The sequence below is a fragment of the Myotis brandtii genome, unplaced genomic scaffold (genome assembly GCF_000412655.1).
Source record: "Myotis brandtii unplaced genomic scaffold, ASM41265v1 scaffold668, whole genome shotgun sequence".
NCBI classification, from domain to species: Eukaryota; Metazoa; Chordata; class Mammalia; order Chiroptera; family Vespertilionidae; genus Myotis; species Myotis brandtii.
The window spans coordinates 2613582-2627206 of NW_005370597.1; the positions used below are offsets into that span (position 1 = coordinate 2613582).

The 13625-nt window shown below is 40.8% G+C and overlaps 1 protein-coding gene across 1 annotated transcript in view; it reads left to right on the forward strand.

Annotated features, from left to right (window-relative positions):
- Positions 1 to 13398: 13398 nt before the first annotated feature.
- Positions 13399 to 13625, forward strand: part of LOC102239360 (ankyrin repeat and KH domain-containing protein 1) — a 127807-nt gene continuing 127580 nt past the window's right edge. Inside the window, exon 1 of the mRNA XM_005881121.2 lies at positions 13399 to 13618. Within this exon, the coding sequence (XP_005881183.1) occupies positions 13556 to 13618 (63 nt within the window). The 5' untranslated portion in view covers positions 13399 to 13555. The remainder of the gene's footprint in view (positions 13619 to 13625) is intronic.

Sequence of the window (13625 nt, forward strand, 5' to 3'; positions counted from 1 at the left end):
AGAGATGTATCTATGTTCCTGTTTAGTATGTTTCTCTTGAGGGTTTCTGGCTGACTTACTATGTAATGTTCTATATCAGCTAAGTTCTTCTCATTGCCATCTGAAACCAACACATAGGGTGAACCCATCATCATCTTCAACTGAAAAATAATTGTTCCTGCTTAATTTCCCTAACACTCTCAATAAATATCCCATTTGATCAATCTCCTGATTTTACACCTGTAGTGATTTTTTCTTACAAACTTTATGTTTTCCCTGATTACCAGAGTAATATACACATTACTTATAGAAAAACTGAAAACAAATATGTAAAATAAATAAAAATCACCCATTGTACTACCATCCATAGAGAATCTCTGTCCGGTGTATGTCATTTTGATGTATTAGAATATTCTATTCATTTTAGTGTGTACTAGGAATATTATATGCCTCTTATTTTATAATTTTATTTTATTTAAAATTTTTAAAAAACTCTTAATATGTGAACATTTTTAATGACTATAGACTCAAATTGCAAACCATAATTAAGGTAAGCATTTTCCTGTTAGGTATTTAGGTTGTAATATTTTTTTCCTATGTAATATTTTGTGCCCATGTCTGATTAACTTTTTCTAAAAAATTCAGTAATTTTATAGACACGTTCACTAAAAGACGATGCATCTATGAATATTACTTTGAAATTAGTTGAAAATCCATGAATGAAAGTTATAGAAATATTATTCATTAGAAAAATATACTTTTCCTATTTCAAGGAAAGAAACTAATTGTTTCTCTATTGATGATTAACTCTTTTTTTTTGTTAATCCTCACCTGAGGATATTTGGATATTTTTCCCACTGCTTTTCAGAGAGAGTGCAAGTGGGGGGGGGGAGAGAAAGAGAGAGAGAGAGAAACATCAACATGAAAGAGATACATCAACTGGTTGCCTCCCTCACACAACTGGGGTTGGGGAGTGAACCTGCAACACAGGTACTGGCTCTTGACTGGGAATCGAATCCGTGACCTTTTGGTGCTTGGACCGACATTCTAACCACTGAGAAACACTGGCCAGGGCTCAATGAATAACTTTTAAAAAAATCTTTATTGTTGAAAGTATTACAGATGTTCCCTTCTCCCCCCATTTCTTCTAGCCTACTTCGCCCCCTGCCCCCACCATTTGATGATTAACTCGTAAAGATAAATTTCTAGAAGTCCAGAGGAATAGAATTTTTAAAAAATAAACTTTTATAAGAAAGATCTGTCTGTCCGGTGTGACTCAATGGTTGAGCATCGACTTGTGAACCAGGAGGTCATGGTTTGATTCCCAGTCAGGGCACATGCCTGGGTTGTGGCTTGATCCCCTGTGTGGGATGTGCAGGAGGCAGCTCATCAATGATTCTCTCTCATCATTGACATTTCTCTCTCTCTCCCTCTCCCTTCCTCTCTGAAATAAAACATATATATATGTATGCATATATATATATATATACACACATATATATATAAAAAGCAAGTAGATCTTAGCTCAGCCAGTGTGGATCAGTGGTTAAGCATTGACCCATGAACCAGGAGGTCATGGTTCAATTCTGTTCAGGGCAGGTGCCTAGATTGTGGGCTGGATCCCAATGGGGTCATGCAGGAGGCAACCAATTGGTGATCCTATCTAATCATTGATGTTTCTCTCTCTCTCTCCCTCTCCAAAATCAGTAAAAATATATTACAACAACAACAAAAAAGAAATTAGGTATGCTTAAAAAAAGGAAAGTAGATCTTAAACATTCTCATCGCAAGAAAAAAGCTATGTGAGAATATGTATGTTAACTAAACTTATTGTGGCAATCACTTTGCAATATATACATTTATCAAATCATTATGTTGTATACTTTAAACGAATACAATGTTATACGTCAATTATATCTCAATAAAACTGGAAAAAATAAAAATTTTAATTTTTAATTAAAAATTTGAAATTTTAGAGTTAAAAGAAAAGCTGTGAAGATAGTACCAACATATTACATTAGACTAGTTCAATGGTCGGCAAACTCATTAGTCAACAGAGCCAAATATCAACAGTACTTTTTCAAAATAGACTCGCCCAGGCCGAAAAACGACTTCTGCGCATGGGCCACGAAGTTTCAATCGCACTGTACGCATGCCCACACGTGGTATTTTGTGGAAGAGCCACACTCAAGGGGCCAAAGAGCCGCATGTGGCTCATGAGCCACAGTTTGCCGGCCACGGGACTAGTTCATTTGTCACAATTAACGACTTACAGTGATATATTATTAGCTAATTGATGTTATAATTAACTAAGTTCCATAGATTTCCTTCGTGTTTGCTTCATGTCCTTTTCCTGTTTCAGTATCCCATTATTAACTAAGTTCCATACTTTACTTAGATTTCCTTCGTGTTTGCTTCATGTCCTTTTCCTGTTTCAGTATCCCATCCAGGATACCACATTACATTTAGTCATCGTCATCTCCTTAGGCTGCTCTGGACTATGACAGTTTCTTATACTTTTCTCTTTTTAAAATATATTTTTATTGATTTCAGAGAGGAAGGGAGAGGAAGAGAGAGATAGAAACATCAGTGATGAGAGGGAATCATTGATTGGCTGCCTTCTGCACGTTGGACTGAGCCCGCAACCCAGGCATGTGCCCTTGACTAGAATCGAACCTGGGACCCTTTGTTCTGCAGGCCGACACTCTATCCACTGAGCCAAACCAGCGAGGGCTCTTATACTTTTCTTGCACACAATATCAAGGGTACAGTTTATCAACATGACATCACTATTATTAATCACCTGGCTGAGATAGTGTTTGTCAGTTTTCTCCACTACAAAGTATTTCACCCCCAACTTCCACACTGTACTCTTTGGAAGAATGTCACTTTGCACAGTCCATACTTAGGAGAGGGGAGTTAATGCTTCACCTCCTTGAGGGCAGAGTATCTACATAAATTTGGAATTCTTCTAAATGGAAGATTTATCTATTCTCCCGTTTATTTATATATTCAATCATTTATTTATATCCATATGAACTCTTGAATATTTATGTTATACTTCAGGTTATAATCCAATACTATTTATTTGCTCAAATGTTTCAGCTTCGGCTACTGGGGGCTCTCAGTTAGCTCCTGTATCTCTTTGATATAGTGTGTGTGTGTGTGTGTGTGTGTGTGTGTGTGTAGCACCCCTACTTGGCATTATAAGATGCTCCAGGCTCAGCTTGTATATTTCCTGCCCCATCCTAGAATCAGCTATTTCTCCAAGGAACGAACCATGGTTCCTTTTATTGAAGAATGATATTAAAAACCAAGATCTGGGTGCAAAGTATATATATTGCTACTGGAGTGTCATTGTTTCTAGGTCTGCTCAGCTGACAGAGCAAGGAAAAATATGTGTGAATACTATCTATGTATATACACATACCTATACATGTTTTTTTAAAAAATATTTTATTGATTTTTTACAGAGAGGAAGGGAGAGGGATAGAGAGTTAGAAACATCGATGAGAGAGAAACATCCATCAGCTGCCTCCTGCACACTCCCCACTGGGGATGTGCCCGCAACCAAGGTACATAAAGTACCCTTGACCGGAATCGAACCTGGGACCCTTGAGTCCGCAGGCTGATGCTCTATCCACTGAGCCAAACCGGTTAGGGCCCTATACATGTTTTTACATGTATCCACTTGTAACCATATTTAACTTCATATGAGTTCATACTGATGCCTCCAACTCTAATCTATTACCACATGGATCATTCTAGCCTCTTCCACTTGTTTATCTGCAATCTCCCACTTCAACAGTGAGAAACTACCCCCCACCATCTATTTACATAATTGTTCAATTCTAGTACACATACAAAGTGATTTCTGATGTGTTAATACATATCCCTATGGGAAACAACGTTGTCAACTACGGTACAGTTCTTACGTGCTGCTCCTTTTGCCTTTGGTCTTAGAGCCACCACTCATTTTCAAAGTTACATAGGTCAGTACCTTTTCCTTTACTCCCTTCAGTGAAGTTGTTTCATGCATTTATAATACAATTAGTTTCTCATAGTCTGCATTCCATTCTGGAATTCCCTGATCTACTAAATTATTTACATTTTTTTTCATACATTAAAGTAAACTCTGTATATAAAGTTCTATGGATTTTTGACAAATACATAGTATCATGTACTTACCATTACTGTATCATACAAAATACAATACCATATAGAATTTTATCACCCCCCCAAAAAAATCTTCTGTGTTTCACCTACTCAGCCCTTCCCCCACCCAGACTCCTGCAGTCACTGATGTGTTTATCAACTCCATGGCTTTGCCTTTTCCAGAACATCATATAAATAGAACCATACAATATGTAGCCTTTTCAGACTGACCTCTTCCATTTAGTAATATACATTTAAAATTCATCTATGTCACAACAGCATGAAACGTATCAAAAGGGAACGGATGAAGAGGGCGAAGGGGGTTAATATATGGTAACTAAGGGAGACTAGAGTACGATGGATCATAGAATTGTACACTTGAAACATATAGTTTTATTAATCAATGTCACACCAATAAATTGAATTAAAAAATAAAATTCAATCTCAGAGGGAAGGTGGGGTTGGGTGAGTGGGAAGAGATCAAACAAAGAACTTGTAAGCATATATGCATAACCCATGGACACAGACAATAAAGCCTGGGGTAGGGGGCAGGGGTGGGCTAGAAGTGGTCAATGGGGGACAAAGGGGACATATGTAATACTATCAATAATAAAGATTTAAAAATAAAATAAAATTCATCTATACCTTTGCATAGCTTGATAATTCATTCCTTTTAATGACTGAATAATATTCCATTGTGTGGCTGCCACACAATTTGTTTATCCATTTATTGAAGAATATCTTAGTTGCTTCCAGGTTTTGGTGATTAAGAATAGAGCTGCTATAAACATTCACATGCACGATATTATATAGATATAAGTTTTCAAATCAGTGGGTAAATACCTAGGAGTGCAATTGTGAATTGTATAGTAAGACTATGTTTAGCTTTATAAGAAATTTCCAGGTTGGCCACTGTGGCTCAGTGGTTGAGCATTGACCTATGGATCCGGAGGTCATGGTTCAATTCCTGGTCAGGCCATATGCCCAGGTTTTGGGCTCTATGCCCAGTGTGGGGTGTGCAGGAGGCAGCCAAGCAATGATTCTCTCTCATCATTGTTGTTTCTATTTCTCTCCCTTTCCCTTACTCTCTGAAATAAAAATAAACAAATAAAATAAAATAAAATAAAAAGAAATTTCCAACCTCTCTTCTATAGTGGCTGCACCATTTTGCATTCTCACTAGCAATGAGAGAGTTTCTATTGCTTTGCATCCTTGCCAGCAATTGATATTGTCATTTATTTGGATTTTAGCCATTCTAATAGGTGGAAATAAAAATTTAAAGAAAGGATCTTGATATACAAAGCTACATTTCTCTTCAGAAAGTTTGTATTGATTTCTCTGGAGTAACTTTTGTGCTTATACTCCTTCGTTCCCCACATTTAATCAGGCACCAAGTCATGCTGATTCTTTATACTTGCTGACAGTTCCTTTTTCTGCATTGTGATAGCCACTGTTCTGATCCAGGCCTTCATTACCTCACACCTGGACTAAGTGCAATAACAAGATTGCTTGTTTCCTAGACTCCAGTATCTCCTATTCCAACCCGACTCACACAACATAGCCAAAACAACAAAAAATTATAATCTTCTTTTAACAATTTTTATCTTGGTAACTTTGTTTTCCAAGACCTACAGTGGGTGGCCTATTGAACCAAACTGAAAGCCTTCAGTCCAGTATTCAACATTTATGTAACTAAATTTCTCTTTAACCCCATTTCCAATTTCTCCACACTAACCAACTTAGTCTTTTTACCTGACACAGAATTTGAAGACTTTCCATTCTTTGTCATCATTCCTAACATTCCTTTCCATTTGGAATGCTTTGTCTCTTCTATTTCCCTCAGTCAGTGTCCTAGCTCAAAATGATCATAATCAAAGCTTTTTCCTAAACAAACTCACTCCATTTTGATTTCTCTTTTAGTTCTCATTTATTCAATACTGTAAAATAGTTATACTGTCTTGAATTAGATTTTCTGTTACTTAAGACTGTTCTCTATTATTCATGTGCATTCTTTCAATCTAACCATCAGTCAATAAGTACATACATCAATGTAACGGAAAAGAAATACGTGAAATATTCTGATTCTTTTACATTTTCTCTAAAGCTCTTGACACAGTGCAGGAATTGAATAAATGCTAGTTGAATTAACAGATTTAAAAATTGCACAACTGGACTTCCAATCAAGATAGTGGCACAGGTAAATGTGGTACTGGAACCCTCCCACGACCACATCAAAATTATAACTAAACTACAGAATAGTCGTCACTCAGAACCACCTGAAATCTAGATGAATGGAAATCCTACAACTAGGGATTTAAAGAAGCCACATTGAGATTGGTAGGAGGGGCAGAGACTCAGAACAAGCTGGTCCCACATCCACACCAGGCCCCCAGCCCAGGGTTCCAGTGCCAAGGGAAAGAAGTCCCCATAATTTCTGGCTGTTAAAACCAGTGGGGATTGTGGCTAAGATGGAGGGCTGCTGGGGTCCCAGGCAGTTCCTCTCAAAGGGCCCGTGCACGGACTTACTTGGACTCCCTCCCTCTGAGCTCCAGTGCTGGGGCAGTAGCTCATAAGGAACGAGGGACACATGGTGTTAGAACTAAATTGTCTGGCATTAGGGAGAGAGCTAGACAATAGTGCTGGCAGAGGCCATTGTCCTTTTCTGAGATCTCCCAACAGAGCTGACAGGTGGGCACCATATCTGAATCTCCATCAACCTGGCTCACATTGTTCCCCCTGCCCTGGTGATTCTAAGACCCCACCCTACTCAACTTGCAGGCCTACTCAAGCCATTTCTAGGGGCTTTTCCATAAAACTGGCCTCTCTTGTCTCATGCTTCAGACTTCCTAAAATCTCTCAGACAAACAGCATCCAGCCTCTGCATACCCTATACCTCTTGCTAAGTGGCCCCAGGCCCGGCAATAGTGGCAGCCAGCCTTGGTTTGCAGCTTGGCCTCTCCTGGGCACTTCTGAGCCCAGCACAAATAGCAACCATCTTCAGATTGCTCTTTAGCTTGTGCCAGGTGGCCCGAGGCAGGGTATAGGCCAGTGATGGCGAACCTTTTGAGCTCGGCGTGTCAGCATTTTGAAAAACCCTAACTTAACTCTGGTGCTGTGTCACATATAGAAATTTTTTGATATCTGCAACCATAGTAAAACAAAGACTTATATTTTTGATATTTATTTTATATGTTTAAATGCCATTTAACAAAGAAAAATCAACCAAAAAAATGAGTTCGTGTGTTACCTCTGACACGCGTGTCATAGGTTCGCCATCACTGGCATAGGCAGTGGCTGACCTTGCACTTCCCAGGAGGCCCAAAGCCAGTGTACCCAGTAGGTAGCTTCAGACCATGCCAGATTACCACCATACCACCTCCACAAGCAGCACATTCAATGGGTGGACTCGGTGAGCACCACAGCCCCACTGAAGCAAGTCTTGCTCTGTAGAGTCGACTCTTGCACAGCAGCTCCCTCATTGTAGTTGCAGATGGTCCTCACAGCTAATCCCCCTATGGGGTCAGTCCCTCCCATTGATGCCAACAGCAATCAAGGACAGTGCACACAGCCCACACAGGGTGCATCTGTAGCACCCAGTGTGGGTGACTGGGGAGGCTGTGCCACTGAGCCCTACAGGACATCTACTCTACCAAATATGGGAGACATAGCAGTTCTATCTAATACAGAGAAACAAACATAGAGAAGCAGCCAAAATGCAGAGACAAAGAAACAGGTCCCAAACGAAAGGACAGGAGAAATCTCCAGAAAAAGAATTAAATGAAATGGAGGCAAGGAAACTACCTGATATAGAGTTCAAAACAATAGCTATGCCCCACTGGTGTGGCTCATTGGTTGAGCGTTGGCTCAGGAATCAGGAGGCCACTGGTTTGATTCCCAGTCAGGGCACATGCATGGGTTGTGGGCTTGGTCCCCTGTGGGGGGCGTGCAGGAGGCAGCCAGTTGATGATGTTTCTCTCTCATCAATGTTTCTATCTCTCTATCCCTCTCCCTTCCTCTCTCTCTAAAAAAATCAATAAAAAACATATCAAAACAAAGCAAAAAGCAATGGTTATAAGGATGCTCAAGGAACTTAGTGAGAATTTCAACAGCATGGAAAAGGACATAGAAACCATAAAAAAGAAACAGTCAGAAATTACAGATATACTAACTAAAATGAAGAATAATTTACAGGGAATCAACAATGGAGTAGAGAATGCTGAGAATCAAATCAGCGATTTGGAATATGAGGAAGCAAAAAATACCCAATCAGAAGAGCAAAAAGAAAAAATTATCCCCCCAAAATGAAGATAGTGTAAGAAGCCTCTGGGATAACTTCAATTGTACCAACATTCGCATCATAGGGATGCCATAAGGAGAAGAGAGAGAGCAAGAAATTGAAGACCTATTTGAAAAAATAATGATAGAAAACTTCCCTAACCTAATGAAGGAAATAGACATACAAGTCCAGGAAGTACAGAGTCCCAAACAAGATGAACCCCAAAGGCCCACACCAAACACATCATAATTAAAATGCAAAAAGTTAAAGACAGAGACAGAATCTTAAAAGCAGTAAGAGAAAAGCAATTCATTACCACAAGTGCTTCCTGGAGGATAGAGAGTAGGTTAGAAAGTTAGACATCTGTAGCATTGTTTGTTCTACCACCTCCCCAAAAAAGGAGAAACAATCTAACTGTCCATCATTACAGAACTGGACAAATAAATGGCATAATCAGTCAACAGAATAGTATGAAGCAGAAAACAAGAATGACAGAGTTCTCTAAATACTAACATAGAATACCTTAGAATAAATTAGGTGACAAAAAGCAAGATACAAAAGTGTGTATAGTATGCTGTTGCTTGTGTTAAAAAGGCAAAAAATAAACTGACATGTATAGAATTGCTTTTATATGTATAAAATCTCTAGAATGATATTTAATAGCCTAATAATATAGTTTTCTTGTGAAAGGGAATCTGGGTGTTTAGTGGGCAATGTAAAAGACTCCTTTTTATCATATTCTTAAAATAATTCTTAAAATTTGAACCATGTAAAAATATTAACTACTTATATTTTTTATTTTATATGTATATATTTTTATTGATTTTAGAGAGGAAGGGGGAGGGAGAGAGAGATAGAAACATCAACGATAAGAGAGAATCATTGATTGGCTGCCTCCTACACACCCCACACTGGGGATCGAGCCCGCAACCTGGGTATGTGCCCTTGGCCGGAATCGAATCTGAGACCCTTCAGTCCACAGGCTGATGGCCTATCCACTGAGCCAAACCGGCTAGGGCAACTATTTAGATTTTTAAACATGAAATCACATGGTCTAAGAAACAATATAGTTGGAGAAATGAGAAGATAAGTTAAATGTTTCCAACTGTTAAAAAGGGAGAAGGATAGCAAATGTGGTGGGTGATAGTTAGGGATAACTCCAACTACACAGTTAATTAGCGGGTTTATAAGAAGGCTATAATGTTTGGAGTATTATAACAGATTAATGATTGACAAAGTTCCTCTGCCATGGATGGTAACATGAAATCAATGTGATAAGTGGGAAGAGCATGTGTTTTGAGGTGAGGCAGAACTAAATTCAAATCCTAGCTATTCCATATAATGGCCTGGACTGACATACAGAAATTAAATATCTTGAGGAAATGCAGATTGAAATGAGAGACCTATCTGTAGCTAAAGTCCCTGTATGTACAATCTAGTTTGTCAACCTCATATGTTTTTTTTTTTAATTTTAAAAGACTGATGATTTAATAGGAAAATGAGCAAACTTTTTTTAAAAATTATTTTTATTGATTTCAGACAGGAAGGGAGAGAGATAGAAACATCAATGATGAGGGAGAATCATGGATTGGCTGCCTCCTGCATGCCCCCTACTGGGGATTGAGCCCGCAACCCAGGCATGTGCCCTGACCGGAATCAAACCCGGGACCCTTCAGTCCGCAGGCCGACGCTCTCTCCACTGAGCCACACCAGCCAGGGCAACCTCAAATTTCTTATGAGGAATTTAGTCTTTTATTACCTCAGAAGTTTTAAAAATTCTTGGTCTATACAATGTTTCCCCTTTCCTTTTCCTTCCCTATGTGAAAGATGGTTAGAAAAGGGTATTGTTGTTTTTAATGTTTTCAGGAATTCATCTCCCTTTAAAATATATTTTAATTGATTTTAAGGGGAGGAAGAGAGAGGGAGAGACACAGAGAGAAACACTGATGGAGAGAGAGAAACATTGATGGGTTGCCTCCTGACTGGGGACCTAACCCACAACTTGGACTGGGAATTGAACTGCCGACCTTTCTGTGCACGGGACCACGCCCAACCAACTGAGCCATACCCACCAGGGTGGAAGAGAGTGTTTTGAAACCAAGTACAATTCCACCCCAATTTATAGTCCTACTCATTTTCTAAGGGAAAACATTTATTCTAATGCTCTTTTCTAACAAAAATACTTTTAAGAAGGATTTTTCTTTCTACAACTTATTAAACATTTGAAAAATCAGTGTATTACCTTTTTTTACTAGGAAATATAATCTTAAGAGATAACATACTGGAACTAAGATTACCCACCAAATCACACTAATACTTATTAATATTTTACATTGAATACATTGAGTGAGAATTTATATATTCACCAGTTAGTTTTCACATTTGTAAAACCACATGAATGTGGTTTATATGGAAATATTAAATGATTTTAAATACAGACCTTATATAGCAGTCACTAAGTCTAGGAGATTGGGAGTTCCTAACTCCCATACTTACTGTCAAACTACTGACAGTGACTTAGGTAAAGGTCCAGGAGAAAAAAAAGATTGTTGCTCAATCATATTTTCCTGGCTAACAGCAGGGTTGGTTGCTAGGTATTGAGGAGTATTTTTTTTTTATATACTGAGAGAATATTTTTGTCTCATACTGGAAAAAGATGTATACACCTAAATTTCCTCTGCCCTTGAGTTCCATTACATTTGTTTAAAGAATTTAATGAATTTGTTCAGGGAGTTGCATCAGAAATTACTTTTGTATTGGTGGTAGGAATGACAAATAGTTCCTTTGTAATGTTGCACCAGTCAATACCTGTTTTTGCCTAAGGATATATCCATACCAATTCTGGATAATCCAGCTTTGAAGTGGGATGGGCAGTGCTGGGTTTCTTTTGTTGGTGTTATTAGTTTGGGCTGTGACCTAGTCACACATGGCCTTAAAAACTTAAACAGCACTGAGGATATGGGCTAATTAAGTGCCACAAATTCTAACTACAGCCAGTGTGTACTTGGCATTTACATCAAAATAGTTTTCTAGAAAAGGTACCAGACTCTTTTCCCATTTTTTTTCACAACTTATTAACTAGGAAGAACATTTACCTAACATGCTCTGCTCATAGGAAACACTGTCCTTTTTTTTTTTTTTTTTTTTGCATGTGAAATGCCAAATGAGCAATGACTAAACCAAAGCAATTTTTACAATCTTCAAAACGTTCTTTAAATAAATGTTAGGCAGAATCTTTTTAAAAGTCATTTTTTAAAAATCATTATATTCTTTACAGAATTTTCAGATTCCAGTTCGGGGGGGGGGTTGAAATATTAAATATTGCACAATCAATACAAAGTCCTTTGTTAAAGTTGCAAAAGAGGCGACAATGCCAAATCGTTTGCTTTTAGCCAGTCTCCGTTGGCTAAGTACCATGCAGACATTCTCTGGGTCAAAGGACATTTGCCATACAAATACGAATTTCACCAAGGGTCTTTCTTGTGATCTTTGATCATAGGATTGGCTGGAGCAGGAGCATTTTTAAACCCCTCTTTACTGGCAAAGGAGATAAAAATAATAGAGGCAGAGCTCCCTAGAGGGGACGAGACCCCCTTCGCCAGCCTTCCATTGCATCGCAGAGCTCCGACAAGAATCAGCACGGTTGGCAGGACCCGGGGGTAGGTGGAGAACTGTAGAGTAGCTAACAAGAATGAGTTTTTACTGTATGTTTGGCACTTTGCTAAGCGCCTCATGTCATTATCTAATTTATTCACAGCACCCGATGAGGGAGGTATTACTATGACCCGCATTTTACTGATGAACGAACTATAAGTCACTGAGATTAAACAACAAACGCCCGGAGGTCACACAGCAGACTAGTGGCGGCACCGGAGCTCGAAACTACTGTTCCAGCGCTCGCATCCTTTTAACCACGGCGTTCGGCCCCGCGGTCTGACTCCGCGCTCAACGCGGTGCCTTTTCCCTCATTTCGTGGGACAGTTCCCAGTACTGAGGCATGGCGCTGTCCAGCCCTCGGGCCCGCTGCCTTCCACCAGCCAGAGAACGCGGCCCCGCGGGGCGATCCCGCCCGCAGGTTGTAGAACTGCCACGTCCCGGCACGCGCCTGGGCCGAATCGTCCGCAGGCGGCCATCCTCAGCAGCCTTCAGTGTCTCCTGAAATCCTCGCGCTGCGCTCCGTTCCGAAAGGCCGGGGGCGCGCGGCAGGACCGGCCCTGACCCTCACTTCTCGCAACCCCCTACTCCGGCCCAAAGAGCCTGAGGCAGATAGTTTAGAGGCGGCAGCCTCACCTGTCCCAGAAGAGCGACTGCTCTAGTGACTGACGCTCTGCTCCTCCAACCAGGGCCTGGCGGGAAGGTGGGGCCTAGCTGAGACTGACTACTTTTCCCGCCAATCCCGGTGCAGCAAACCTCCGGGTCGCAGTCTCCGCGCCTGGCGCAGAGCGACAGGTGGGAGCTGCGTTATCTCCGCGTCTCTTGCTTACTTGATATAGAAGCTTCCCGCGCGTATGGCGAATTCTACTCCAAATCTCACCAATTCTTGCAAGTCGTCACCTCAGCCTTCATTTTTATCAAAAGTGGAAATTCCCCAACCCTTTCCCGTCACCTCAGATGGGGGCAGGATGAATAGTACTCTTACTGACCAATTGTACCACGCGACGTCCTGTGACACAGTGACCGACACTTTACGGCGCCAATGAAGTCTCCCACTGTCAGGGGTCACTATGACTGACCACAAGGCCAACTAATCCACTTTAAGGTCGTGACGCGATAGTCAGAGAATTCGACCAATAGACGTAGAAAAAGACCGGAAGTCAGCGCGCGCGGAATAGAAGGCGGGTGTTCGCAACCGCCTAGGCCTGCGCGGGTCAACGCAGCTTGGGGGCCCCGAGCCAGCGAGCGGCGCGTGACGAAGAGCCTGAGCGACGGGTTACTTTGGCCAATGATCTGCAGCCTCTTTGGAGCTGTAGCCAGTGGCGAGTGTGGGGGGCGGGAGGCAGCAGGTTAGGCAGTGAGAAGTTAGTGGCGCTACTGGGACGGGGGGAAGGAGACGCTTCTTCCTTCTGCTGCTTCTCTCGCTCCCGGGATTGGCGGCGGCGGTGGCCGCGAGTGACTCTGCAGTGTCTCCGGCTCCGCGTGCGAAGCATGCTGACCGACGGCGGAGGCGGCGGCACCTCCTTTGAGGAGGACTTGGACTCTGTGGCTCCGCGATCCG